At 46.5% G+C, this 25,052-nt stretch overlaps 1 gene segment (V, D, J or C); it reads right to left on the bottom strand.

The window, feature by feature from the left end:
• Nucleotides 1-13,870: 13,870 nt before the first annotated feature.
• Nucleotides 13,871-24,721, bottom strand: LOC132818580 (Ig kappa chain V-V region MOPC 21-like). The segment is given in 3 exon segments: nucleotides 13,871-14,672; nucleotides 24,137-24,467; nucleotides 24,654-24,721. Coding segments are annotated over 2 exon segments (360 nt in total).
• Between the last annotated feature and the right edge of the window lie 331 nt (nucleotides 24,722-25,052).

Genomic DNA, 25,052 nt, shown 5'->3' with positions numbered 1-25,052 from the left:
TTCTATGTGGATTGGAGGGGAACTTGTTTTTGGTCGTGTTTTGTGTCCTTCTACATGGAAATGATGTGGGTTTGGAAAGTGCTGTCTCAAGAGACTTGGTGTGAATTCCTGCAGTGCATCTTGTAGATGGTGCACACCGCTGTTACTGAGCATCAGTGGTGGAGGGAGTTTATGTTTATTGATGTGGTGCCAATCAAGCAGGCTGCTTTGTACTGGAAGATATCAAGCTTCTTGATCATTTTTGGAGCAGCACCCATCCAGGCAAGTGGGGAGTAACCCATCACAGTCCTATCCAGAACTTGACTGATCTTTTCTTAATTCATTTACTGGATTGGGCGTCACTTGCTATGTCAGCATTTATTGCCCAGAATCAAGTGGGGTGGCACAGCTTTCATAGTACAGGAACTATGAAAGCAACCACCCCAACACACACAAACGAAGTTGCATCAGGACATTATACAAAAGGGCCACAACACACTGCAGCACACCAGAACTACAAAAAGAGGAAGAAGAACACCCATACAAGGTATTCACCAAAATCAGATACCTGCGCAATTTCATCAACAGATGCCTAAGGGAAAGACAATGAAATGAGGACATGCCACAACCCAAAGGACTGGCCACACTCCCATACATCAGGAGCATTTCTGAACTGACAATCAGACTGCTGCGACCACTAGGACTCAAAAGAGCACACAAACGAACAGCCACTCTCAGACAACACTCACCAGGACAAAGGACCCGATACCCAGCATGAGCAAAACCAACGTAGTGTACAAAATCCCATGCAAGGACTGCACAAAACACTACAAAGGACAAACAAGAAGACAGCTAACAACCCGCATTCATGAACACCAACTAGCCACGGAACGACACGACCAGCTATCCCTAGTAGCCATACACTCAGATGACAAACAACATGAATTTGATTGGGACAACACCACTATTATAGGGCAGGCCAAACAGAGAACAGCCAGGGAATTCCTAGAGGCATGGCACTCATCCATAAATTCTATCAACAGACACATCGACCTAAACCCTATATACCGGCCACTGCAGCGAACAGCAACTGACAACCGGAAGCGGCAGATTCAAACCAGTATAAATGCCGGAGGAATCAGCACAGAAGCGCTTCACAGGAGGCTCCCAAGCACTGAAGATGTTGCCTAGAAAGGGGACGAAACGTTTGCAACAAAAACTCCCAGCTCGGCGAACAGAACCACAACAACGAGCACCCGAGCTACAAATCTTCTCACAAACTTTGAACTAGATTCTTAATCACAAGAGCCAAGTAATGTTCTGAGGGATCTGGGATCACCGTGGGGCAGCACGGTGGTACAGTGGTTAGCACTGCTGCCTCACAGCACCAGAATCCCAGGTTCGACTTTAGCCTCAGGTGACTGCCTTTTATGGAGTTTGCACATTCTCCCTGTGTCTGCATGGGTTTCCTCCTGGTGTTCCGGTCTCCTCCCACAGTCCAAAGATGTGCAGGTTAGGTGAATTGGTCACGCTAAATTGCCCATAGTCAGGGGTAAATATGGGGAATGAGTGTGGGTGGGTTACTCTTCGGAGGGTCGGTGTGGACTTGTTCAATGGAAGGGCCTGTTTACATACTGCAGGGGATCTAATCTAAATCCTGGCAATGTATGGAGTGGAATTTTAAATCCAAAAAGACTCTGGAGTTAAGAGTCTAATGACGACCATTGTTGGGGGAGAACCCCATCGGGCCCACTAATATCCATCAGATTGCTGTCCTTGCCCATCCTGACTGACATATGACTCCAGACCCACAGCAACACAGAATCATAGAATCCCTACGGTATGGAAGAAGGCCATTCAGCCCATCAAGTACAAGCAGCATTTCACCCAGAACCAGCCCTCTCTCCTAACCCTACACTTCGATGGCCAATCCAGCTAACCTGCACATCTCTGGACTGAGAGAAGAAACTGAGGCACCCGGAGGAAACCCATTCAGACTCAGGGAGAACATACAAATTCAACACAGACAGTTGCCTGAAGGTGGAATCAAACCCAGGACCCTGGCGCTGTGAGGCAGTGATGCCAGCCACTGTGCCACCCATTCCTCATCTCTGATCAAAATGTCTAACCCCTTATTCCCAGACTGGGACTCTGCTTTAGAATCCCCAGGTAAGGGTTCACCCTTTCAAAATCTACCCTGTCAGGGCCCTGGAGAATTTTAAATGTTTCAGTGACATCTCATCCCAGCCTTCTGAATTCTAGGGAATCCTGACCCAGTCCCCTCTCTCAATCATTAGACAATTCCTCAGCCCGTCACATGAACTGGGCTGGGTTTGATCATCTCAGTTAGAGTTTCAAGGAGGGAAGGAGAAAGAAAGACTCTTTCTGCTTTGAATCGATGCTAAAAACTGAAAAAGCAGGAAAATATTGTCACTAAGTATTGTTCACATACTCTTACTTTACATCGAAGTGCTGGGTGAGGTTTCTTATGAATTTCAGGCCGTCACTGGTGGTGTCCTTATATTCTTTATTCTTGCCTTGTCTCTTGTTCATGTCATTTAGGAGAACGGAGTCAACCGAGAAGGAAATGAACAGCAGAGTTTGTTTTCTCTGTTGATTAAATTCTCCTTGTTTGCTCCCCTGAGCACCTGAATAAGGGGCGAAGCTTGTGTCTTATAATAAACCAATTGGATTATAACCTGGTGTCGTATGATTTTTGACCATGTCCTCTGATCACATTCAGATTATTCCCACAAGCACTGCATGTTCTTGCTTCTCTAGGTCAGCAGGTGGCGATCTTGACAATGGATTTGAAAATGGTCTCCATCAGAGAGGACCCACCAATCAGGGACAGAGACCAGAGATTACAGGCCATGCTCTTGCTCCCCAGTCCCAGACCCGAGCACAACGGGCCCCCTGGAGTCCCGGGTACCGGTTGTTGCAAATAGTGCAACTGTTCCTTCTGATTTTTCCCAACTTCACCAGGTCTCCACAATCATTGAGATTCGTTAAATGCAACCTTTGCCAATGAAAGACCCTGACTGATGGGAAACAGACTGAAATGGGTCAATAATACAGTTTTGGGGAGTTACAGACACAGATTGCCAAGTGGAAATCAGATGCTGTGGCTCTAACAGAGATCGGGCGGGACTAGGGATTCCTGGATACAAGGTGTTCAGTAAAGATAGGAAAGAAGGAAAACTGCAGGAAGTGGTGGGATTGTTCTGGAGCCAGACAGGACTGACCAACCTTAGGCCCTGAGATATGATGGAGATGAAGGGTGGACTGTGCCGGGCTTTAACTCACTGATACCGGAGTAAAACAGGAATTATCCATTTCACAAGAGAGTGAATGGAACTAACAAACCAGGTGCATGTGAAACACCCACCCCATCCCTGAGAGAGGGGGACAAGAACAGGGACATTCTCAGACAGAAAGGATGCTAAAAATGGTATCACCCCGAGAGTGAAGGGTGGGGTAGGGATAGTGACAGCGACTCCCCTCAGAGTGTGGGGAAAGTAACATTGACACATTTAAAACTCTATTATCACAAACAAGAATTCAAACAGCCACCCACTCTATCATACGGTGTTGAAGATGCACTGTCCTCATCATAACACGTTTGCAAACCTCTTCATAACACGTAAGGGGAGAGAAACATTGAAAACTGTATTATCACGAGTGAGGGTAAAAAATGAGGTCTGCAGATGCTGGAGATCACAGCTGCAAATGTGTTGCTGGTCAAAGCACAGCAGGCCAGGCAGCATCTCAGGAATAGAGAATTCGACGTTTCGAGCATAAGCCCTTCATCAGGAATAAGAGAGAGAGTAGCCAAGCAGGCTGAGATAAAAGGTAGGGAGGAGGGACTAGGGGGAGGGGCGATGGAGGTGGGATAGGTGGAAGGAGGTCAAGGTGAGGGTGATAGGCCGGAGTGGGGTGGGGGCGGAGAGGTCAGGAAGAGGATTGCAGGTTAGGAGGGCGGTGCTGAGTTGAGGGAACCGACTGAGACAAGGTGGGGGAGGGGAAATGAGGAAGCTGCAGAAATCTGAATTCATACCTTGTGGCTGGAGGGTTCCCAGGCGGAAGATGAGGCGCTCCTCCTCCAGCCGTCGTGTAGTTGTGTTCTGCCGGTGGAGGAGTCCAAGGACCTGCATGTCCTCGGTGGAGTGGGAGGGGAGTTAAAGTGTTGAGCCACGGGGTGATTGGGTTGGTTGGTTCGGGCGGCCCAGAGGTGTTCTCTGAAGCGTTCCGCAAGTAAGCGGCCTGTCTCACCAATATAGAGGAGGCCACATCGGGTGCAGCGGATGCAATAGATGATGTGTGTGGAGGTACAGGTGAACTTGTGGCGGATATGGAAGGATCCCTTGGGGCCTTGGAGGGAAGTGAGTGTGGAGGTGTGGGCGCAAGTTTTACATTTCCTGCGGTTGCAGGGGAAGGTGCCGGGGGTGGAGGTTGGGTTGGTGGGGGGTGTGGATCTGACAAGGGAGTCACGAAGGGAGTGGTCCTTGCGGAACGCTGATAGGGGAGGGGAGGGAAATATATCCTTGGTGGTGGGGTCCGTTTGGAGGTGGCGGAAATGGCGGCGGATAATACGTTGTATGCGCAGGTTGGTGGGGTGGTAGGTGAGAACCAGTGGGGTTCTGTCTTGGTGGCGGTTGGAGGAGCGGGGCTCAAGGGCAGAGGAGCGGGAAGTGGAGGAGATGCGGTGGAGGGCATCGTCGATCACGTCTGGGGGGAATCTGCGGTCCTTGAAGAAGGAGGCCATCTGGGCTGTGCGGTGTTGGAATTGGTCCTCCTGGGAGCAGATGCGGCGGAGACGAAGGAATTGGGAATATGGGATGGCGTTTTTACAGGGGGCAGGGTGGGAGGAGGTGTAGTCCAGGTAGCTGTGGGAGTCAGTCGGTTTATAATAGATGTCTGTGTTGAGTCGGTCGCCCGAGATAGAAATGGAAAGGTCTAGGAAGGGGAGGGAGGAGTCTGAGACAGTCCAGGTGAATTTCAGGTCGGGATGGAAGGTGTTAGTAAAGTTGATGAACTGTTCAACCTCCTCGTGGGAGCATGAGGCAGCGCCGATACAGTCATCGATGTAGCGGAGGAAAAGGTGGGGGGTGGTGCCAGTGTAGTTGCGGAAGATGGACTGTTCCACATATCCTACGAAGAGGCAGGCATAGCTGGGCCTTTTCCTCCTTGGTAAGGCTCCAAATGTGCCTTACCAAGGTCCTGTACAGCTGCAACATCACCTCACGACTCTTGAATTCAATCCCTCTGCTAATGAATGCGAATACAACATAAGCCTTCTTACAAGCTCCATCCACCTGAGTGGCAACCTTCAAAGAGCTATGAACATAGACCCCAAGATCCCTCTGCTCCTCTACCTTACTAAGAACCCTATTGTTAACCCTGTATTCCGCATTCTTATTTGTCCTTCCCAAATGGACAACCTCACCCTTGACAGGGTTGAATTCCATCTGCCACTCCTCAGCCCAGCTCTGCATCATATCTAAGTCCCTTTGCAGCTGACAACAGCCCTCCTCACTATCCACAACTCCACAACTCCGAGGCAGCACGGTGGCACAGTGGTTAGCACTGTTGACTCACAGCGCCAGGGACCTGGGTTCGATTCCCGCCTCAGGTGACTGACTGTGTGGAGTTTGCACGTTCTCCCCGTGTCTGCGTGGGTTTCCTCCGGGTGCTCCGGTTTCCTCCCACAGTCCAAAGATGTGCGGGTCAGGTGAATTGGCCATGCTAAATTGCCCATAGTGTTAGGTTAGGGGTATGGGTGGGTTGCGCTTCGGCGGGTCGGTGTGGACTTGTTGGGCTGAAGGGCCTGTTTCCACACTGTAAGTAATCTAATCTAATCAATCTTTGTATCATCTGCAAATTTACTGACCCACCCTTCAACTCCCTCTTCCAAATCATGAATAAAAATTACAAACAGCAGAGGACACGCCTCATTTTTCCGCATTCCAGTGAAAGCAAACCCAGTCTATCCAACCTTTCTTCAGGACTACTATCCGCCATACCAGACAATATCCTGATGAACATTTTCTGCATCGTCTTCAAAACATCCACATCCTTCTGGTGGTGTGGTGACCAGAACTGTATGCAATATTCCAAGTGTGGCCAAACTAATGTTCAATAAAGCTGCAGCATAACTTGTCTATCCTTATACTCAATGCCCCTTCCAATGAAGGCAAGCAGGTCATCAGCCTTTTTTACTGCCTTACCTCCCTGTGCTGCCACCTTCAGTGATCTGTGAACATATACACCCAGATCCCTCTGCATATCAATACCCCAAAGGATTCTGCCATTCACTGTATAATTCCCACCTGTACATCACCTTTCAAAATGCATCATCTCACATTTGTCTGGATTAAACTACATTTGCCATTTTTCTGTTCATGCATCCAACTGATCTAATATCCTGCTGTATCCTCTGACAATCCTTCTCATTATCTGCAACTCTACCAATATTTGTATCAACCATAAACTTACTAATTAGACCAGCTACGCTTTGCTCCAAATCATTTATGGAGATCATGAACAGGAGAGTTCCCACCGCTGATCCCCGTGGAATATCACTAGTCACAGCCCACCATTCTGAAAACCGTTCTTCCATTGCTACCCTTTGACTCCTGTGACTAATCTAGTTCTGTGTCCAATGCTGGGAACATTTTTGACAAGACACCTTGTCGCCAGCTCGTTACTGCAACTTGATCCAGTTCATTCAGAAAGAGGAAAAGGACAATGTGCAGATTGTTGAACAGGCCCCTACACCTGGGCCTGAGGCAGGAGCCCAAGCTCCAACACACTGGCCTCACTTCACACCAACCTTCACACAGTGCGGGGGCATGAACTCCGGCCATCAATCCCTCAGGGACTGGGACGGAGTGAGGGAACAGGGGCAATTGTAGAAGAGTCAATAAGGAGTAAAGCAAGATAGAGAGGGTGTGTTGGAAAGTGTTTAATGGAGGAAACATACTTTGTGATACCCAATACTGACATAGTCTACGTGTAGGGGGAGAAAGTGAAGACTGCAGATGCTGGAGATCAGAGCTGAAAATGTGTTGCTGGAAAAGTGCAGCAGGTCAGGCAGCATCCAAGGAGCAGGAGAATCGATGTTTCGGGCATGAGCCATTATTCAGGAATCTACGTGTATCACAGAATGAAAAAAAAGCACAATCTGAAGACAATCTAAAGTCACATCAATGTATTTCTTTTTGATATATCACAGCATGCAGGGCATTTTCATTGTGGCATCCTGATTCGAGAGCTGTACTCTCTAAGATTGAGCCAGTTGGATCCTCGCAGAGCCCCAGTTATTTGTAATGTTCAGTAATGTGGGGGTACCGATGGTGGACTGGGGAACACCTGACGAAGGAGCAGTGCTTCGAAAACTTGTGATTTCAAATGAACCTGTTAAGCTAGAGCCTGTTGTTGTGTGCCTTCTGACTTTGTATTGTGCGGGCACAGTGATCCAGCTGCCTTCCAGTAACTATAGAGTACTTGCAATGCAGCTGAGGAGTATGGGTAATGACTCCTTCCATTAGCCCGTGAACACACCCGCAGTCATTCCAGTGGATTCCAGTGGGAATGACCTGTCAGTTGCTTCCCAGATATTACATGGTTCACCATCGCCATCTCCAGGACAATTTGGGAAGGGCAACAAATAACCGACACGTCAACGCCCACCCCATACCAGGAGAAATCAAAATAAATGGCATATAATTCAAATGATCAAACTGGAGAGGCTTGATTTCATCTCTTTGAAAGACTGGAGCCTTACCCAGAAACAGAGCCTTGAAATGGGTGAACCTGGTTTGTCAGACTGCAAGGTGGTGAATCTGGTTTGTCAGACTGCAAGGTGGAGTGTCCTTCGGATTAGCAGTGGGATCAGCAAAAAAAATCATACGCAGAGATCTAACAAACAGCCATCAAAGCATGCCCCCAAAGTGCAAAGATCAGTATTTGAAGCTCCACGTCTCCATCTCTATCCTTCCTTGTTGCCCTTCCTCACTGTCCTGCAGAGGGCGGTAGTGAGCCATGAGTGTCTCGAAGAGGATCTGACAGAGGGACAAGGCCATGTCCTCGGCCTGAGCACAACTGCCTGACCTGCTGTGCTTTTTCAGCACCACACTTTTCGACTCCGAGCACAACTATCCCTCAGGAGAATGAGCTGTGGCACAAGAGGAAACGTGGGAGTGTTGGAAAGGCACCGGCAGCCTGGTCAGCCTGCAGAGGGGCAGAAACAGATTTGATGAATGAGCTGATATCCTTCCAAGCTGAGATGCAAACTCAGGCTTTCAGAGCCACACAGTTTACATTGTTACTGACCGTGGCTCCATGGACAATGTTCCTGCCTCATCGTCAAAATGGTCATCGGATTGAAAGCCACCTCAGAAATGAGAGAACAGAATCCAGGCCGAGACTGTGGTGCACTACTGAAAGTTGCACAGTCTCTGGCACCATCATTTGAGGCTCCACCACCACCACACCCCGACCACCCCCACCCCCACCTCAGGGGGCTCGACAAGATCCGATTCTGAAGAAATTCACTCGGGAGTCCTGCTCAATATTCAACTAGTGCCAACAAAACAGATTTGTTTTGTCATTCGTTTACTGTCTGTGGGACCTCACCATCTTGTCCGTGAATGTGACTGCTCTATGCTCACAGCTTTGAATATTCTGAGATGATTAAAAAAAAACTGCACCAACAAGAGTTCTTTCCTCATTATCATGTAAAAGGAGAGCAATTAGCAAGTGATAATGCACACTGAGCGTAAACACTGAAGCTTCAGCTGAAAGGCTTTTTGCACCATGTTAACCTGCTCCTTGGGCATATCCTTCCAATGTCCGAGATGGTTATCAGGCTGGGATGGAGGCTGACAGATCACATGGAGTCCTTCAGGCAAGGTACACAAGGGCACAGTCCAGGCTTGTTGCAAATCTTGAAGGGCTGGGAGATTCTCTGTGGCAGTTTCTCGTGCACATCCTCCATGGAATTATCACAGATTTTACTAAAATGGAATTAACTCAGAGAGGAGAAGGAAATGGGAAGAATTAACCAGACAAAGGTGAGCATCAAGAGAGGTGGGAATGTGTGGAAAATTCAGTGCTATTAAAATTTCCAACTGGGTTTCACACGGAAAACTCAAATCGTTACCAGGATATAACAGGGAGAATCCTCACTGACATAAACAGGCTGAGTGTCAGAAACCCTAAGCCTCCGGTGCCCGACTCTCTCTGAGGCATTACAGTTCATGTGTCAATAAGGGAGACTTGGTGACATGGGGTTATATTATAATCAATGACCGGAGAGGCACAGATTAAAGATAAATGGCCAAATGTTAAGAGGGAACATAAGGAAACACATTTTGACCCGGAGGGTGGTGACAGTCTGGGGCTCACTCCCTGTAAGGGTGGTTGGGGCAGAAACTCTCCCATAACATTGACGTATTTCGATGTGAAACTGTGATGCCAAGGTATACAGGGCTACAGGCCGAATGCTGGAACATGGAATTAGAATGGTGAGGTGGTTGTTTTGACTGGGGCTTTGGCTCATTGGACTGAAGGGCCTTGTTCTTGTAGACCTGTTGTAGATGTCTGACTCTGCCAGGACTCCAGCAATGTGGCTGACCCTTACCTGCCATTTGAAAGGCCGAGCAAGCCACTCAGTTTCAGGGCAGTTAGGGATGGAGAACAAATCCAGTGACACCCACATCCCAGGAAAGAATAAACAGCCTCAGTAACACGGTCACCTGAACCTGCAGGTTTTCATGCCCCACTCCAGACACTGGAGCACTATCCTGAGGCTGGCAAAGGCAAAGATGATCGGTTAAACCACTGCCCTCTCAGGTCAATGTGAATGTAAGGGTTTTCTGATCATCTCAGACAAAATTCCCCCCCCCCCAGTGTGCTGACCAATACTTCTCTTATAACCAATGGCATCAACACAAATACAAAAACAATATACTGCAAATCTCAAATAGAAGCGCGATGTTGGAAAAACGGAACAGGTGCAGCCTCTGTGGGGAGAGGAGGAATTACCTTTTTGAGGTTCAGTGATGTTTTATCAAAAAAGCAGCACCATTTTATTTTATTCCATTTTAAGTTGTTTTATTTATTTTATTTAAATTTTGTTGATCAAATTTTAGCCCGCTTGATTGGCACCATTTCCACACACATCCATTCCCTCCACACCAACACTCAGTAACATCTGTGTGTTCTATTTACAAGATGCACGGCAATAAATTCATCAAAAGTCCTGAGGCAACACCTTCTAAACCCATGATTACTTGAATCAAGATGGACAGGAGCAGAAGATACAATGGGAACATCACCCCAGCAAGTTCCCTCTAAGCTATTCACCAGTTTAACTTGGAAATATCATCACTGGGTCAGAATTCTGGAATTCCCTTCCTCAGGACATTGTGGGTCTACCTACAGCACAGGACAAGTAGAGATGGACAGTAAAAAGGCTGGTAAAGGTAAGAGGAGGTGTGATTTGGGACCAGAAAGTGAGACTGTGATGTTTCAGTTATTCCTGGACATTGGTGTGATCACATCTCAAATACTGTATTGTGTGTAGTTTTGGTCTGCTTATTGAGGCTAGAATATAAATGCATTGGAGGTGGTTCAGAGGAGTTTTACCAGATTGATCCCTGGTATGAGTGGGCTGTGTGATGAGGAAGGATTGGAAAGGCTGGCCTTGTTCTCAGTGGGGTTTAGAAGAGTGAGGGGTTTTCCTGTCCCACTGTATTCTCCAACCCCCTATCTGCTTCCCTCATGTGTCATACCCTCCTGCCCCTGACTACACGAGGAATTGAACTGTTTAGTCTTGAGGCCTATAACTTCCTTCTGGAACTAATCCTCCAGGTCTCTCCGGCACTCCCTGATGTATCACTGCTTTTTCAATTTAGCCTTCATTCCAAACTCCCTGAGTGGGAGCTCCTGTAGTTTTATACATTCACTGCAGATGTATTTACCCTGAATCATTTCAATGCAATAAAGAAATGTTGATCTCACTTACAAATGAAAAATATCCATTCCTTCATTAGAGCAGTAATTGTCTTCAGTCTGTTTTGAAGTTTCAGTACTTTCCATTTATTAAACTTCCCTAATGGACATGTCCTGAAGCAGTCTATTTAGACAGTCCCTCAAACTAAACAAATCTCAGATTCCTATTTTCTTGTTTATCATTTTGTTTCATTCAAACCAAGTGCGTGTGCAGGCTCCCATCAGCTGAAGTGACAGTTCCAAATCAGGTTGGAAAAGCAAAGGTAGGCTCCTTCTCTGAGTTCAACAAACTACCACACTGACCAAACTTCCCAGCATTCCCCTCTGTGCTGGCTGCACTCAGTGCGAGCTGCTGTATATAGGCTGCCCTGTATTTATACTATTTCTGATTTATATCACTCCATTCTGTTGTCCTGTTGTTCAGGATATGGGTTAAGCTCACCCATTTCTCAATCAAAAGCTTCCTTCTTTCAGCCTGAGAGAGACTTTACATTTGCAAACAGGAAATATGACTTCAATGCTGGAATCTGTTCTCAGGATTGATGGGCTCGATGATTTGATTCAGTGAAATAACCTCGTCTAATCTCTTCAGGGGCTGACATTTCAGGTGTAACTCTTCTTCAGGAAGGTGGGATAGGTGTGAGGGGAGTTGCAGATAAAGGGGTGGGTTGGAGCAAGATGGTGAGGTGGGGATAGTTTGAGAAAAATAGAGAGTATGACCTGATTGGTCGATGGGAGAGATGAATCCAGAATCATCCCTCCCCTCGACCAACCAGGTCCTATCCTCTACCTGTCTCCACCTATCCCCATCTAACCACCCTGCCCCGCCACTCCCTTTAACTGCAGCTCCCCCAAACCCACCCATCCCACTTCCTGAAGAAGAGTTACACCCAAAACATCGACATCTCCACCTCCTGATGCTGCCTGACTTGCTGTGTTCTCCCAGCCTCCTGCTTGTCAACCTTGGATTCCAGCATTTGCAGTTTTTTTTGTCTCTAATCTCTTCAGGGCTCAGGATGAGTGTGAGGAGATTGGGCTTTGATGGAACTACGCACAGAATGAAGTCAAAAGAAGCAAAGCAAGAAAGGCAAGTGGATCGAATACAAGAGAGCAAGTTGTGAGGGAAAACCAATTATTACCAGTTTGGCAATTACAAAGGAGAGAGTGACAACATTGAATTGCTTCTGGTGTCATCCTCTGTGCCCTAACATTTCACAGTGCCAGCTCCACATCCATCCATTGGCTTTGTCATTGAGAGTCAACAGTTCCCTTCCCACAGCCCTTTTTAAAATGTCCTGTACCAGAGAGGCTGAGAATATTTCACCTTTTCTGGGAAGGATAGAGAAATATAGGATGTCAAGGAGCAGATTCTCTGTCTGACAGAAGGATGTGTGTAGTCTGTGGATTCTGGAGACAGATCACTGAGATATTCCTCACTCCCATCAACACCTGACTTTATTCTGACATCAGTTTCTATTCTTCATTATAAAGTACCCCCACCAGTTTCAGACTAGACATTTCACACCCAGCCCCCATTTCCTCACATTGGAGTCAAGAACCAAACTTGCCCCATCTCAGGATTGCCCTCTGAATGTGGTGTCAGTGTGCTAATGCTGTGTTTGATGAAAGAGCCACAGTGGAATCTGGGACTGAATCCAAGGGGTTTCTGAGCCCCCAGCAGCCTCCCCGCTGTGTGAGATTCTGTTTGGATAAGATTTCAGCCCCATGGTTCCCACTGATACTAAAACCATGGAGTGAGATTGCTGGAGCCACGTGTGGACTGAGGAACACAACAGTCAGGACAATGAGCTGCTCTGGAATCCACCCTGAGCCCTGGGTGATCCTCACTGAGATGGCCCAGGGGCTACAGAATATGACAGCAGAAGGTTTATCATTGATGGTCCTCCCCAGCCGTGACTCCCAGATGCCCCCGGATTGAACATTCTCAATCTGACCCCATGGACACACGGGGCAATTCCATCCCATTTGAAGAGGAAAGAAAACCCAGGTCTAATTTATGGAATATGTATTTCTCAAACCCTGTAGAATTGTTATTCTGAGTAACAAGAGCCTGCTGGTCATATTCATAAATGCAGGGTTCCCAATGGCACTGGCTCACAAACAATTGAGTTGAATTTCTTGGCCTAGGATCTTGTTGAGCCTAAGGGATGGGTGAGGGAATTTCCATCAGATTATTGTGTTCCCCAGTGTCCCTTCCTGCCTTCCTTCTTTTCTCCATTTATTGGGAAAGAATTCCGTGGGTGGCACGGTGGCAGTGGGTGGCACGGTGGCACAGTGGTTAGCACTGCTGCCTCACAGCGCCTGAGACCCGGGTTCAGTTCCCGACTCAGGCGACTGACTGTGTGGAGTTTGCACGTTCTCCTTGTGTCTGCGTGGGTTTCCTCCGGGTGCTCCGGTTTCCTCCCACAGTCCAAAGATGTGCAGGTCAGGTGAATTGGCCATGCTAAGTTGCCCGTAGTGTTAGTTAAGGGTAAATGTAGGGGTATGGGTGGGTTGCGCTTCGGCGGGTCGGTGTGGACTTGTTGGGCCGAAGGGCCTGTTTCCACACTGTAAGTAATCTAATCTAAAAAAAATCTAAAAATTCCTTGGGGCCCTGCATTCCTTCTGAAAGAACCCCTTCTGGACACAGTTGTAGAATTGCCCTCCTGCTCCAGGGACCCCATTACTCCCTCGATTCTCCCCCTCTTGTTCCAGGCCTTGAAGTTGGAGGTTAACACTTCACACACCTTTCCCTGAGGTTTCAGCTCTGGCCATTTCCAAAGCACACACAGAGACAGAGACTGAATCTTCTTCATCTTTATTCCCTTTTCCAGATTGACATTGACAGAAAACAGTCAGCAATTAACAGCCCAGACAGAGGAAGCTGCTCAAATTCACAGCCACAATGGAGCTTGAGGAAAACACTTGTGGAATTTTTCTCAATAACATAAGAATCCTGTCCCTTTAAACAGTGACAAAACATTAAATTGGAACTAGCGACTGAGCAGGAAGGAGATCTGGTTTACTGAAGCAGAGACTTCTGAGGTTCACATTATTTTGTACAGCTGACAGTTTTCAGCATCTTTGAGAGGTTTTACTTGGCATCACTAGTCTTCACTGTCCAATCAAACACTCCTAGAACAGGGTCAGCATGGGGTTTGATACAGAGTAAAGCTTGTTTTTGATAATTCCAAAGACGTGCCTTAACTCGTGAACGTCAGACGTGTCTCTGAGCCAGTCCTGAGAAGGAAGAGAATTGAAATTCAGTGCTGACAATGACCTTTGTCCTGCCAGCTCAGCCCTGTTCTGTTTAAAGTTGTATCTCCTCTGTGGACTGTCTCAAACACTCTACACACATTCTGATCTCTTGATGCTCTTGCTGAGGGGAGAGGGGAGGGTCACGTGGGTGAGGGCACAGGAGAAGCGAGCGTCAGACTCCCAGTCAGACCCAGAGAGGGTCAGCAGGCTGCTGACACTGTAGGTGCTGTCCGAAGCTCGCAGGTAGTTGCTGGTCTGAACCCCATCCGAAATGATTGCACCGTCCTTCTTCCACTGCACCTCCAGCTCATCGGGATAGAAGTGATTGGCAAGGCACACCAGGGTGGCAGTGCCCTTGGCATTGACCTGCTCCGGGGAGGGAGGTAGCAGGGTCAGCTTGGGCTGAGAGTTGTCACGGCCTGAAAGACAAGAGAAACTATTTTAATCCCTGTAATTCAAAGGGATTTCAACTCTGTAGGTTCACTGGCAAAACAATCCATTTGAACATTTGTATCCAATACCTAACAAGCCCCATAAAAGGACAGGGACTTTTAAAATTGCTTCTTGTTATGTGAGTGTCACTGGAAGGGCCAGCATTTATTATCCATCCCTAATCGCCGCTGAGAAAGTGATAGTGAAAGAGAAGGGACAGTTTTGGACCATCATTTTTGGAATGTATGTGAGCAGCTGAAAGGGCTATCAATGGGGGAGCATTTCAGTGACAGTGATCAGAACTCAGTGAGATTGAGAGTAGGGATGGAAATGGAGAACCACGGAACAAGTGTAAAAGTTTTTATTTGGGAACAAACCATTTTACTAAACAGGTCAGGGATTGGGTAAAAGTAAGCTGAAAGACAAAATGCAGGGATGAAATTTACTAGGACCTGAGGAAAGCAAAGAGCTGACAGGATGAATTGTGTCCAGATGAAGTCAGTGAAATCCCAGTGATGTTTTATAATCACAGAAAGAACAAGAGAATGAAGGAATGTGAGGCCCATTCGAGAGCAGGAAAGGAACTTGTGTGCGGGGGTGGGAGATGGAGCAATGGTTCCTCATGAAAACATTCGGTCTGTTTTCACAAAAGAGAGGGACAAAGCAGGAACTGTAGTTCAGGAGGAGGACTGTGCAACATTGGAATGGCATCTTTCACATCTGAAAGACTCCCAGTTCATCCAAAGAAAAGAAAGATCCATGCTGTCCCCAAGACATTTGCAGACAGTGTGGGACTTGTTTGAAATGTGGTCACTGTTGTAATATAGGAAATGTGCAAGCCAGATTGTACACAGCAAGATCCCACAAGCAACAATGAACCAAGGAACATTTTGAGTGACGTTTGTTCAGGAATAAATATCAGCCTGAATACAATTCAAAGAGAAAGTAACTGGAACAGTTGGATGGAAAATGAGAAAAATGAAAGTTAAAGGAGAAGGGAGAATTGTTGGTTAGTGATGGGATTCATTGTTACCAGGAAATAAAAGGAAAGGGACAGAGCGTTGTGAATGTCATATTGTACTGAGGAAACTTAAAAGTGCAGGGAAGGTCACTATAGAACAAGCTTAAAGGCTTTGTCTCTTAATGCATGACCCATTCGGAATATGGTCGACAAAGTGGTACCACACAAACCAAGGTAAATCAAGCTTCAAGGAATTTAAACTAATTCAAGAAGGTAGGGCCTCAGGACACTTTATTAAATCATTCGGATCAAGTACTAGGATAGAGAGTATAGAAAGGATGAGGAATTGAACTTGAGGCCCCGCAGGGTGGAATGGTGGATCAGTGGTTAGCACTGCTGTCTCACAGCTCCGGAAACACAGACTCAATTCCGACTGACTGTCTGTGTGGGGTTTACACATTCTCCCTGTGTCTATGTGGGTTTCCTCCCATTGTCACAAAGATGTGTAGGTTAGGAGGATTATCCATGGGAATTATAGGGTGGGTGGGATGCTTTTAGGAGGGTCAGTCTGGGCTGAATGGCCTGCCTCCACAATGTAGGGATTCTATGAATTCTAAAGGAGATAACTATGAGAAGGAGACAGTCAATGCACCACTGCAGGTGTTGTACTTCGATGCATCGAGTATATGAAACAAGGTAAATGAGCCTGTAGCGCAGGGATGTGGCTGCAAGGAGATCAGGGCTGGGAACTAAATATCCAAGGATACACATCCTATTGAAAGGAAATGCAAGGGGATAGAGGGTCAAGTGTGAAGGAGGAACTGAAGGTAATCCTTGTTAGTCAGGAAATGGTCTTGGAGAAGCTGATGCTAGGGCCTGATGTTCTGCATCCCAGAGTCCTTAAGAAAGTGGGTCTAGAAATAGTGGACACATTGGTGATCATTTTCCAGCATTCTGTCGACACTGACAGAGTTCCAATGGACTAGACAGTATCCAATATAACCCCACTTTTTAATAAAAGGAACGAGAGTGAAAATGAGGAATTACACATGAGGAAAACGCTGGAGTCAGTTATTAAAGATACAATAACCGAGCATTTGGAAAGCAATGACAGGATCGGTCCAAATAAGCATGGATTTACAAAAGGGAAATTAGGGCTGACACATCTCCTGGAAGTTTTTGAGGATGTGATCAGTAGAGAGTAGACAAGGCTGAATCAGTGGATAACAACAAAAATGATGAAAAAGTTCAGCAGGTCTGGCAGCATCTGTGGAGAGCAATCGAAGTTAGTGTTTCGAATTGAGTGACCCTACTTCAGAACTCAGTGGACAGTGAGTATCTGGGCTTTCAAAAGGCTTTTGACAAGGTCCCATACAAGAGATTAGTGAGTTACATTAAGCCCCATGGTATTGGATGTAATGTATTATCATGGAGAGAGAACTCATTGCCAGATAGAAAGCAGAGAGTTGGAATAAATGAGTCCTTTTCAGAGTGGCAGGCAGTGATGAGTGGGGTACCACAGGGTTCAGTGCTGGGACCCCAGCTGTTCACAATACACATAAATGATATGGACAAAGGAATTGAATGCAATCCCTACAAACTTGCAGATGACATGAAGCTGGGTGGCAATGTATGTTGTGAGGAGGATGCTAAGAGGCTGCAGGGTGACTTGGACAGGCTGGCTGAGTGGACATATACTTGGCAAGTGCAACATAATGTGGGTAAATGTGGGATGATCCACTTTTGTGGTAAACAGATTATGAATGAATGGTGGACGTTTAGGAAAAGGTGAGGTGCAGTGAGAGCTGGGTGTCATTGAAAGGGGGCATGCAGGTGCAGCAGGCAGTGAGGAAAGCTAATGGCATGTTGGCCTTCACAGTGTATTGGAGTAAGGATGTCTTGTAGAATTAAACAAGGCCTTGGTGAGGCCTCACCTTGAGTATTGTGTGCAGTTTTGGTCTCCTAGTCTGAGGAAGGACATTCTTGCTATTGAGGGAATCCAGCGAAGGTTCACCAGACTGATTCCCGGGATGGCAGGACTGACATATGAGGAAAGACTGGATCGACTGGGCTTGTACTCACTGGGATTTAGAAGACTGAGAGGAATCTCACGGAAACATATAAAATCCTGATGAGATTTGACAGGGTCGATGCTGGAAGAATGTTCCCAACATTAGGAAAGTTCAGAACCAGGGGTCACTGTCTACGATTAAGGGTTAAGTTATTCAGATGATGTGAACCTGTGGAATTCTCTACCACAGAAAGCTGGTGGGGCCAGTTTGTTAGATATATATCAAGAGGGACGTGGTCCTTGAGGATGAAGGGATTTATGGGTATAGGGGGAAGGTGGGAATGGGAAACTGAGATTACATAATCAGCCATGATCATATTGAACGGTGGTGCAGGCTCGAAGGGCTGAATAGCCTGTTCCTGCAGCTATTTTCTATATTTCTATGTTTCTAATGATAGGTAGATGTGTGAGGGGTGTGGAGGTGGGGTGTGGGAGGAGAAAGTTTATCCTGTCAGGAAGAACTGAAATTTATCGATAGCAAGAGGAAATATTGAGTGGGAATGCATAGAATCTGTGTGAGTCAACTTAAGAAACCACAAAGGAACAAAGCCCCTGATGGGAGTTATGTACCAGACTCCGCGCAGTCGTCAGGATGTGGGTCAGAAAATAAATCAGGAGATAGAAAAGGCATGTAAGAAAGGGATTATTACATAGTCATGGGGACTGCAATATGCAGGTGGACTGGGAAAGTCAGGTTGGGAATGGATCTCAAGGAAAGGAATTCATAGAATGTCTGCGAGAGGCTTTTTTTGGAGCAGTTTATGGTAGAGCCACAAGGAAACAGGTAATTCTGGATTTGTTAATGTGTAATGAGGTAGCTCTGATTGGGGAGCTGAAGGTGAGTGAACCCTGAGGGGGTAGTGACAATGATATGATAGAATTCACCCTGCAGTTTGAGAGGGAGAAGCTGGAATACTATGTAATAAGAGGAGTTAATGAGCAAGTTAGACAAAGGAGAGCCAATGGACATGATCTATTTGGATTTCCAGAAGGCCTTTGACAAGTTGCCACACAGGAGGCTGCTAAATAACATAAGAGCCCATGGGGTTTGGGGTCCTCTACTGACATGGGTAGAGAGTGAGAATAAATGGATCTTTTGCAGGATGGCAGCTGGTGCCTCCTGCAGTTCAGCAGGGGGCAGTGTTGGGACCTCAGCTATTCATGTAACAATTAATTATATATTAACGATCAGGGAAAAGGAACTGAGGGCATTGTTCTTAAATTTGCTGATAACACAAAGATGAAGTGAGGGACAGGGAGCGTTGAGGAGTAGGGAGGCTGCAGAAGGACTTGGAAAGGCTCAGAGAGTGGGCAAAGGAGTGGTAGATGGAATAGAAAATGGGAATGTGTGAGGTTATGCAGCTTGGTTGGAAGAATAGAGGCTCAAACTGTTTCCTAAATGGGGAAATTTGGAATCCTGAAACGCAAAGTGGCTCAGGAGGCCTCTTTCAGGTTTCTCTTAAGGTTAATATGTAGGTTCAGTTGGCAATTAGGAAGACAAATGCAATGTTAGCATTCATTTCAACTGAGTTAGAATACAAGAGCAGGTGTGTCCTGCTGAGGCTGTATGAGACTCTGGCCAGGCTGCATTTGGATTATTGTGAACAGTTTTGGGACCCATATCTAAGGAGGGATGTGCTTGTATTAGAGGAGATCCAGAGGAGGTTTATAAGAATGACCCTGGGGGTGACAGCCTGGTCTGATGAGGAGCGGTTGAGAACTCTGGATGTGTACTTGATGGAGTTCAGAAGGACATGGGAGGATCACATATACACTTACACAACACTGAGAGGCCTGGATAGGGACGTGGAGAAGATGTTTCCACCAGTAAGTGAAACAAGGACCAGAGGGTACAGCCACAGAATTTAGGGATAACTCATTAGGACTGAGATGCGAAGGAATTTCTTCTGCCAGAGGGTGGTTAATCTGTGGAACTCATTGCAGTGGAGATGAAGTCATTGAGTGTATTTAGGACAGACATTGATAGATTCCTGATTGGAAAGGCGAACAAGCATAATGGGAAGAAGGCAGGAGAATAGTCTTGAGAAACACATGACCAAACAGCACAGCAGACTTGATGGGGCGAATGGCCTAATTCTGATATCTTTTGAAGAGACTCTGCAAAACCCCAGAAAACTGAAAGCTCTGGATTGTGAGCCCTGCTGGAGCTGTTTGTCATTAGAACTTTGCCAAGAGATAACCAAAGAGTGGAGACAGTATGCATCTTGTTCCTTGTGGGAACTTCAGAATGCTTCCGAGCTGCTCCTGGAATACAATGTGAGCAGGAAGTGTGGTCAGTGACAGCAGTTGGAGCTCTGGGCTTCGGAGCTTGAGCAGCAGCTGGTGTCAGTGTGGAGCGTCCGTGAGGCTGAGAGCTCCGTGGAGAGCACGTTTCTAGATGTGGTCACTCTGCAGCTTCAGAGTACGCAGGGAGAGAGGGAATGGGGAAGCAGCAGACAGTCCAAAAGGACCAGGCAGCTAGTACAGGAATACCCTGAGTGCATCCCGCTCTCCAACAAAAATTCAGTTCAGAATCCCGATGAGAATGATGGTTCATCTGGGGAATGCAGCCAATGCACCAAGATGGGGGGAAGCTGTACAGGGGGGCACAAGGAACTGGAAGAGCGATAGTGAGAGGAGATTCGAGAGTGAGGGCAATCGATAAGATTTTCTGCAGCTGCAGATGGGAATCCAGGATGGTGTGTTGTCTCCCTGGTGCCAGGGTCAAGGATGTCACTGAGTGGCTGCAGAGCACCCTGAGGGGAGAGGGGGAACAGGCAGCAGTCATGGTCCACATCGGTCCCAGTGACAGAGGGAGAAAAAGGATGTGCTCCTGCAGTCAGAATTTAGGGAGCTTGGGAGGCAATTCGCAACAGGAACTCAAAAATAGGAATCTTTGGATTACTCCCATGACCAATGCAAGTGAGGATAGGAACAGGAAGATAAGACAGGTGGATGTGGGCTGGAAATGTGGTCCAGGAGGGAGGGCTTTAGATTCTTGGGTCTTTGGGAATGACCTGGTGGGAGATGCAACCTCTATAGACTGGATGGGTTGCTCCTGAACATAGCAGGAATTGAGCTCCTCGTGGGGTGATTTGCTGGTGCTGTTGGAGAGGGTTTAAATTAATATTGAAGGGCCGTGGGAACCAGGAGGGTAATATCAGGAAGGAACACCAAGGAACACAGAACCCTGGAAAAAATTGTTCGCATCAGAGTAAGGAGTAGTAACTTCCTAGGCAGGGTCAGAGTGAGAGAGAGCCAGCAATAAATTCTAAATCTGGCTGGCTGTGCATGTATGGGACTGCACAGAGTGTGGGGAATAAGACTGGGGAATTACAGACACAGATTACCAAGTGGAAATCTGATGTTGTTGCTCTAACAGATGAGGTTCAAATGAAGACAGGACTGGGTGTTAAATATTCCTGGATACAAAGTGTTCAGGAAAGATAGGAAAGGGGGGAAAGGGTGAGAGGTGTGGGATTGATTAAGGAGATCGGTGCAGAGCTGGAGAAAGAAGGTGTCTCAAAGGGGTCAAGGACAGAATCGATTTGGTTCAAGATAAGGAACAAAAAGGTGCAATCAGGTTGTTCAGTGCAGTCTGTAGGTCACTGACTAGTGGGAAGGATGTAGGGGAGCAAACCTGCAAGGAATTTACAGAGAGGTGCAAACATTACAGGATTTTAATTGTCAGAATATCAACTGAGACAGCAACTAGATCTTGGGAATGAGGAAATCCAAGTAGATCAAGTGTCAGTGAGAGGACATTTAGGGAAGAGTGATCATTGTATCATAAAGTTTAGGGGAACAATGGAAAAGGACAACGGACAATCCAGCATAAAGTCATGATCATGGATCGTATCCCATGGATCACCCCCAATGTTTCACTCTTAGAATTTTTCACATTTTATTTTAAAACAGAGTATGAATGAGTTACAAATATAATATTTTGCTTCAGTATTTACAGTTGAGAAGGACATGGAAGTGAAGGAAATTTGGGAAATAAATGTTGATGTCTTGAGAAGAGCCCATATTACAGAAGAAGACGTGCGGTAATCTGCTCTTTAAACTCATAAAGATAGATAAATTCCCAGGACCTGATCAGCTCCATCCCAATACTTTGTGGGAAGCTTGGGAAGAGACAGTGATGCCCCTTGTGGAGATGTTTGTATCATCAACAGCCACGGGTGATGTGCTGGAAGACGGGGGTGTGTCTAATGTTGAGCTGTTATTTAATGAGATCTGCAAGGAATACACAGGGAATTATAGACCAGTGAGTCTGATCGTGGTAAATTGTTGGAGGGGAATTTGATAGACAGGATCTAAATGCATTTGGAAAGACAAGGATTGATTAGGGATAGTCCACATGGCTTTGTCAGTGGGAAAATGTGTCTTACAAATTTTTTTGAGGACATGACCAATAAGATAGCTGAGGGCAGAGTGGTAGACATTGTCTACATGGACTTTAGCAAGGCCTTTGATAATTTCCTGCATGGACATCTGGTTAGTAAGGTTAGATCAAATGTGATCCAGGAAGAGCAAGTTAATTAATACAAAATTGGCTTGATGGTTGGAGACAGAGTGTGGTGGTAGAGGGTTGCTGTTCAGACTGGAAGCCTGTGACAAGCGAAAGGATTGCTTCCGGGTTCATCATTGTTCGTCATTTATAGAAACAAATTGAATGAGAATATAGGAAGTATAGTTTGTGAGTTTGAAGATGACACCAAAATTGGCGGTTTCATGGTCAGTGAAGAAGGCTATTTGAGAGTACATTTACATTATGCATTGAGATAATAGCAAGGTGTTGCATTTTGGTACAGGCCAGGGCTAACACAGTTAATTGTGGGGCCATGGGGAGTGTTGTCAAACAGGGAGACCAAGGGGTGGACGCACATAGAGGATTGAAACTGGTGTCACGTGTAGACAGGGTGGTGAAGAAAGCATTTGGTACACTTGCCTTCATCGGGTATGGGAGTTGGGACATTACAGCTTCCCAAGATGTTGGTCTGGCCATGTTTCCAATCCACCTGCTATTGGAAGGATAGCATTCAACTGGAAAGAGTGTAAAAAGGATGACAAGGATGTCACCGAGACTGGAGGGTTTGAGTTATAAGGAGAGACTGGTTAAGCAGGGCTACTTTCTTTGGAAGCTCAGAAGCTTCAGGGTGACATTTTAGAGATTTATAAAATCATAATGGGCATAGATAAGGTGACTAGCTAAGGTCTTTTCCTCACGGTAGGTTAGTACAAACCTAGCGGGCAGCGGTTTAAAGTGAAAGAGGAAAGATTCAAAAGGGACCTGAGGTATCCCTCTTTCTGGCAGACAGTGGTATTGAATGAACTGCCAGAGAAAGTCGGAGAGGCGAGTATGATTAAAACATTTAAAAAACATTTGAACAGGTACATTGGAAGAGAAAAGGGATAGGAAATGAGCCAAATGCAGGCAAATGGGACTATGGGGAATAGAAAAGGTATATATTTCACAAAGGATATGAATATTTTGCAGATGGCATGACAGAAAATTCCCATGGAAGGCTCAGGGATGAGGAACGTCAGTTATGAAAATATATTGGAGAAGTTCAGACTGTCTTCCTTGGAGAAGAGAAGGCTGAGAGGAGATTTGTTTGAGGAATTCAACATCAGGAGGGGTCTGGACAGAGTAAACAGGGAGAAAATGTTCCCTCTCATTAAAGGATTGAGAGCGAGAGCCACAGATTGAAAGTAATTGATAGAAGAAGCAGAAGTGAGAGAAGGAAAAACATTTTCATGAAGCAAGTGGTTAAGGTGTGGAATGCACTGCCTGAGAGTGTGGTGGAGGCAGCTTCAATTGAAACATTCTGAAGGGAATGAGACTGTTATTTGAAAAGGAACAATGTGCAGGGTGACAGGGAGAAGGCAGGAGAATGACACTCAGTCAATTGCTCATTCAGAGAGCCAGTACAGATGGGATGGGCAGAATGGTCTCCTTTTGCACTGTAACAGTTTTGTGATTGTGTGATTGAGTAGAGTTAAAGCTGGTGGAGGTGGGAGCTCGGTGTCTCACTGTGCTGCTGCTGCTGCTGCTGCTGCTGCTGCTGAGGTCAGTGAGATCAGAGACTGGGACAGGGAGCCAGAGCTCACATCAAACTCTGCCCCGTGTCCGTCACACTGAGACTGGCAGGAGGCTACTCACTGATTTCACTCCATGCTGCAGGAATGGGACCACAGGCTGCAAATGGACAGAGCTCCTCCACACAGTGAGTAAACTTCCTGACTTCTGTCTTGCTTAAAGGGGGCAATGGAACTAAAGAAATACAGCTGGACACCCTGTTAAACACAGTGCTCCTCAATCAACCATTTCATTCACTGCAGCTTCCCACTAACACCTTCAACAATTCAGCATTTGTGTTTTAGCAAGTTTGATATTGAAAGGGTTTACTTACTCAGTCGGAGTTTGGTTCCTTTACCGAACGTAAGGGAAGCTCTCACTTTGCTGACAGTAATAATCAGCGACATCCTCATTCTGAACGTTGCTGATTGTCAGGGTGAAATGTGTGCTGGACACTTCTGTCCCGGTGAATCTGTTTGAGACTCCTGTGAATAGTGATGCAGCATTGTAGATCAGGAGAGAGGGTTTCTGTCCTTCCCGCTGCTGGAACCATTCAACATCACCACTGGCACTCTGACTGGATTTACAGGTGATGGTTGCGGTCTGGCCCAGTTCCACTGACAGCACCGGGGGAGACTGAGTCATGATGATGTCCCCACTGATACCTGAGGGGTCAGAGAGGAACACAGTGAAGTCAGAACTGTCACAGAAAGAGCCAGTCAAATGAGAGATTGTTGGAGACACTGAGCATTCCTCTGGTTTCAGCATTTTCCCTTCAATCACAAGTCAGTGGAATTGGAGTGAAATGGAGAGCAGCTAAAGATTCAAGGTGGAAGGAGAGAGATTTGTACCTGCGACACAGAATGCCAGGGGCCAGATCAGCTGGGTGTGTGAAATCATGGTGTGTGCTCCTGTCCCTGTGCCTGGTTCCTGATAAACTCTCCCTTCACTGGGCTCTGCTTTATAAAGCTGCAGCCTGTGTGAGTCTGACTGGGTGTTCCTCAGTATGTAAATAGCATCAGGCAGAGGGAGCCACGTCAGCCCCCCACACTTCCTGTTTTTACTCTCTCTCTCTCATCCTTCCCTAGTTCCTCCCACCCTTTTCCCTTCTATCTCTTTTTCACCTTTCTCTTGAATATAATCCTGTTGTTCATTGACTTACTCCCTCTTTTTCTTTTGATCTCCCTTTCCTTCTGTATTGGTTGGTCTGTCTTTCTCTCTCTCTCTCTCTCTCTCTGTCTGATCATCCA

This window comes from Hemiscyllium ocellatum, chromosome 9, assembly GCF_020745735.1.
Source record: "Hemiscyllium ocellatum isolate sHemOce1 chromosome 9, sHemOce1.pat.X.cur, whole genome shotgun sequence".
Lineage (NCBI taxonomy): Eukaryota > Metazoa > Chordata > Chondrichthyes > Orectolobiformes > Hemiscylliidae > Hemiscyllium > Hemiscyllium ocellatum.
The sequence above is the reverse complement of the archived record's forward strand: the minus strand, read 5'-3'. Positions and strand labels throughout refer to the sequence as shown.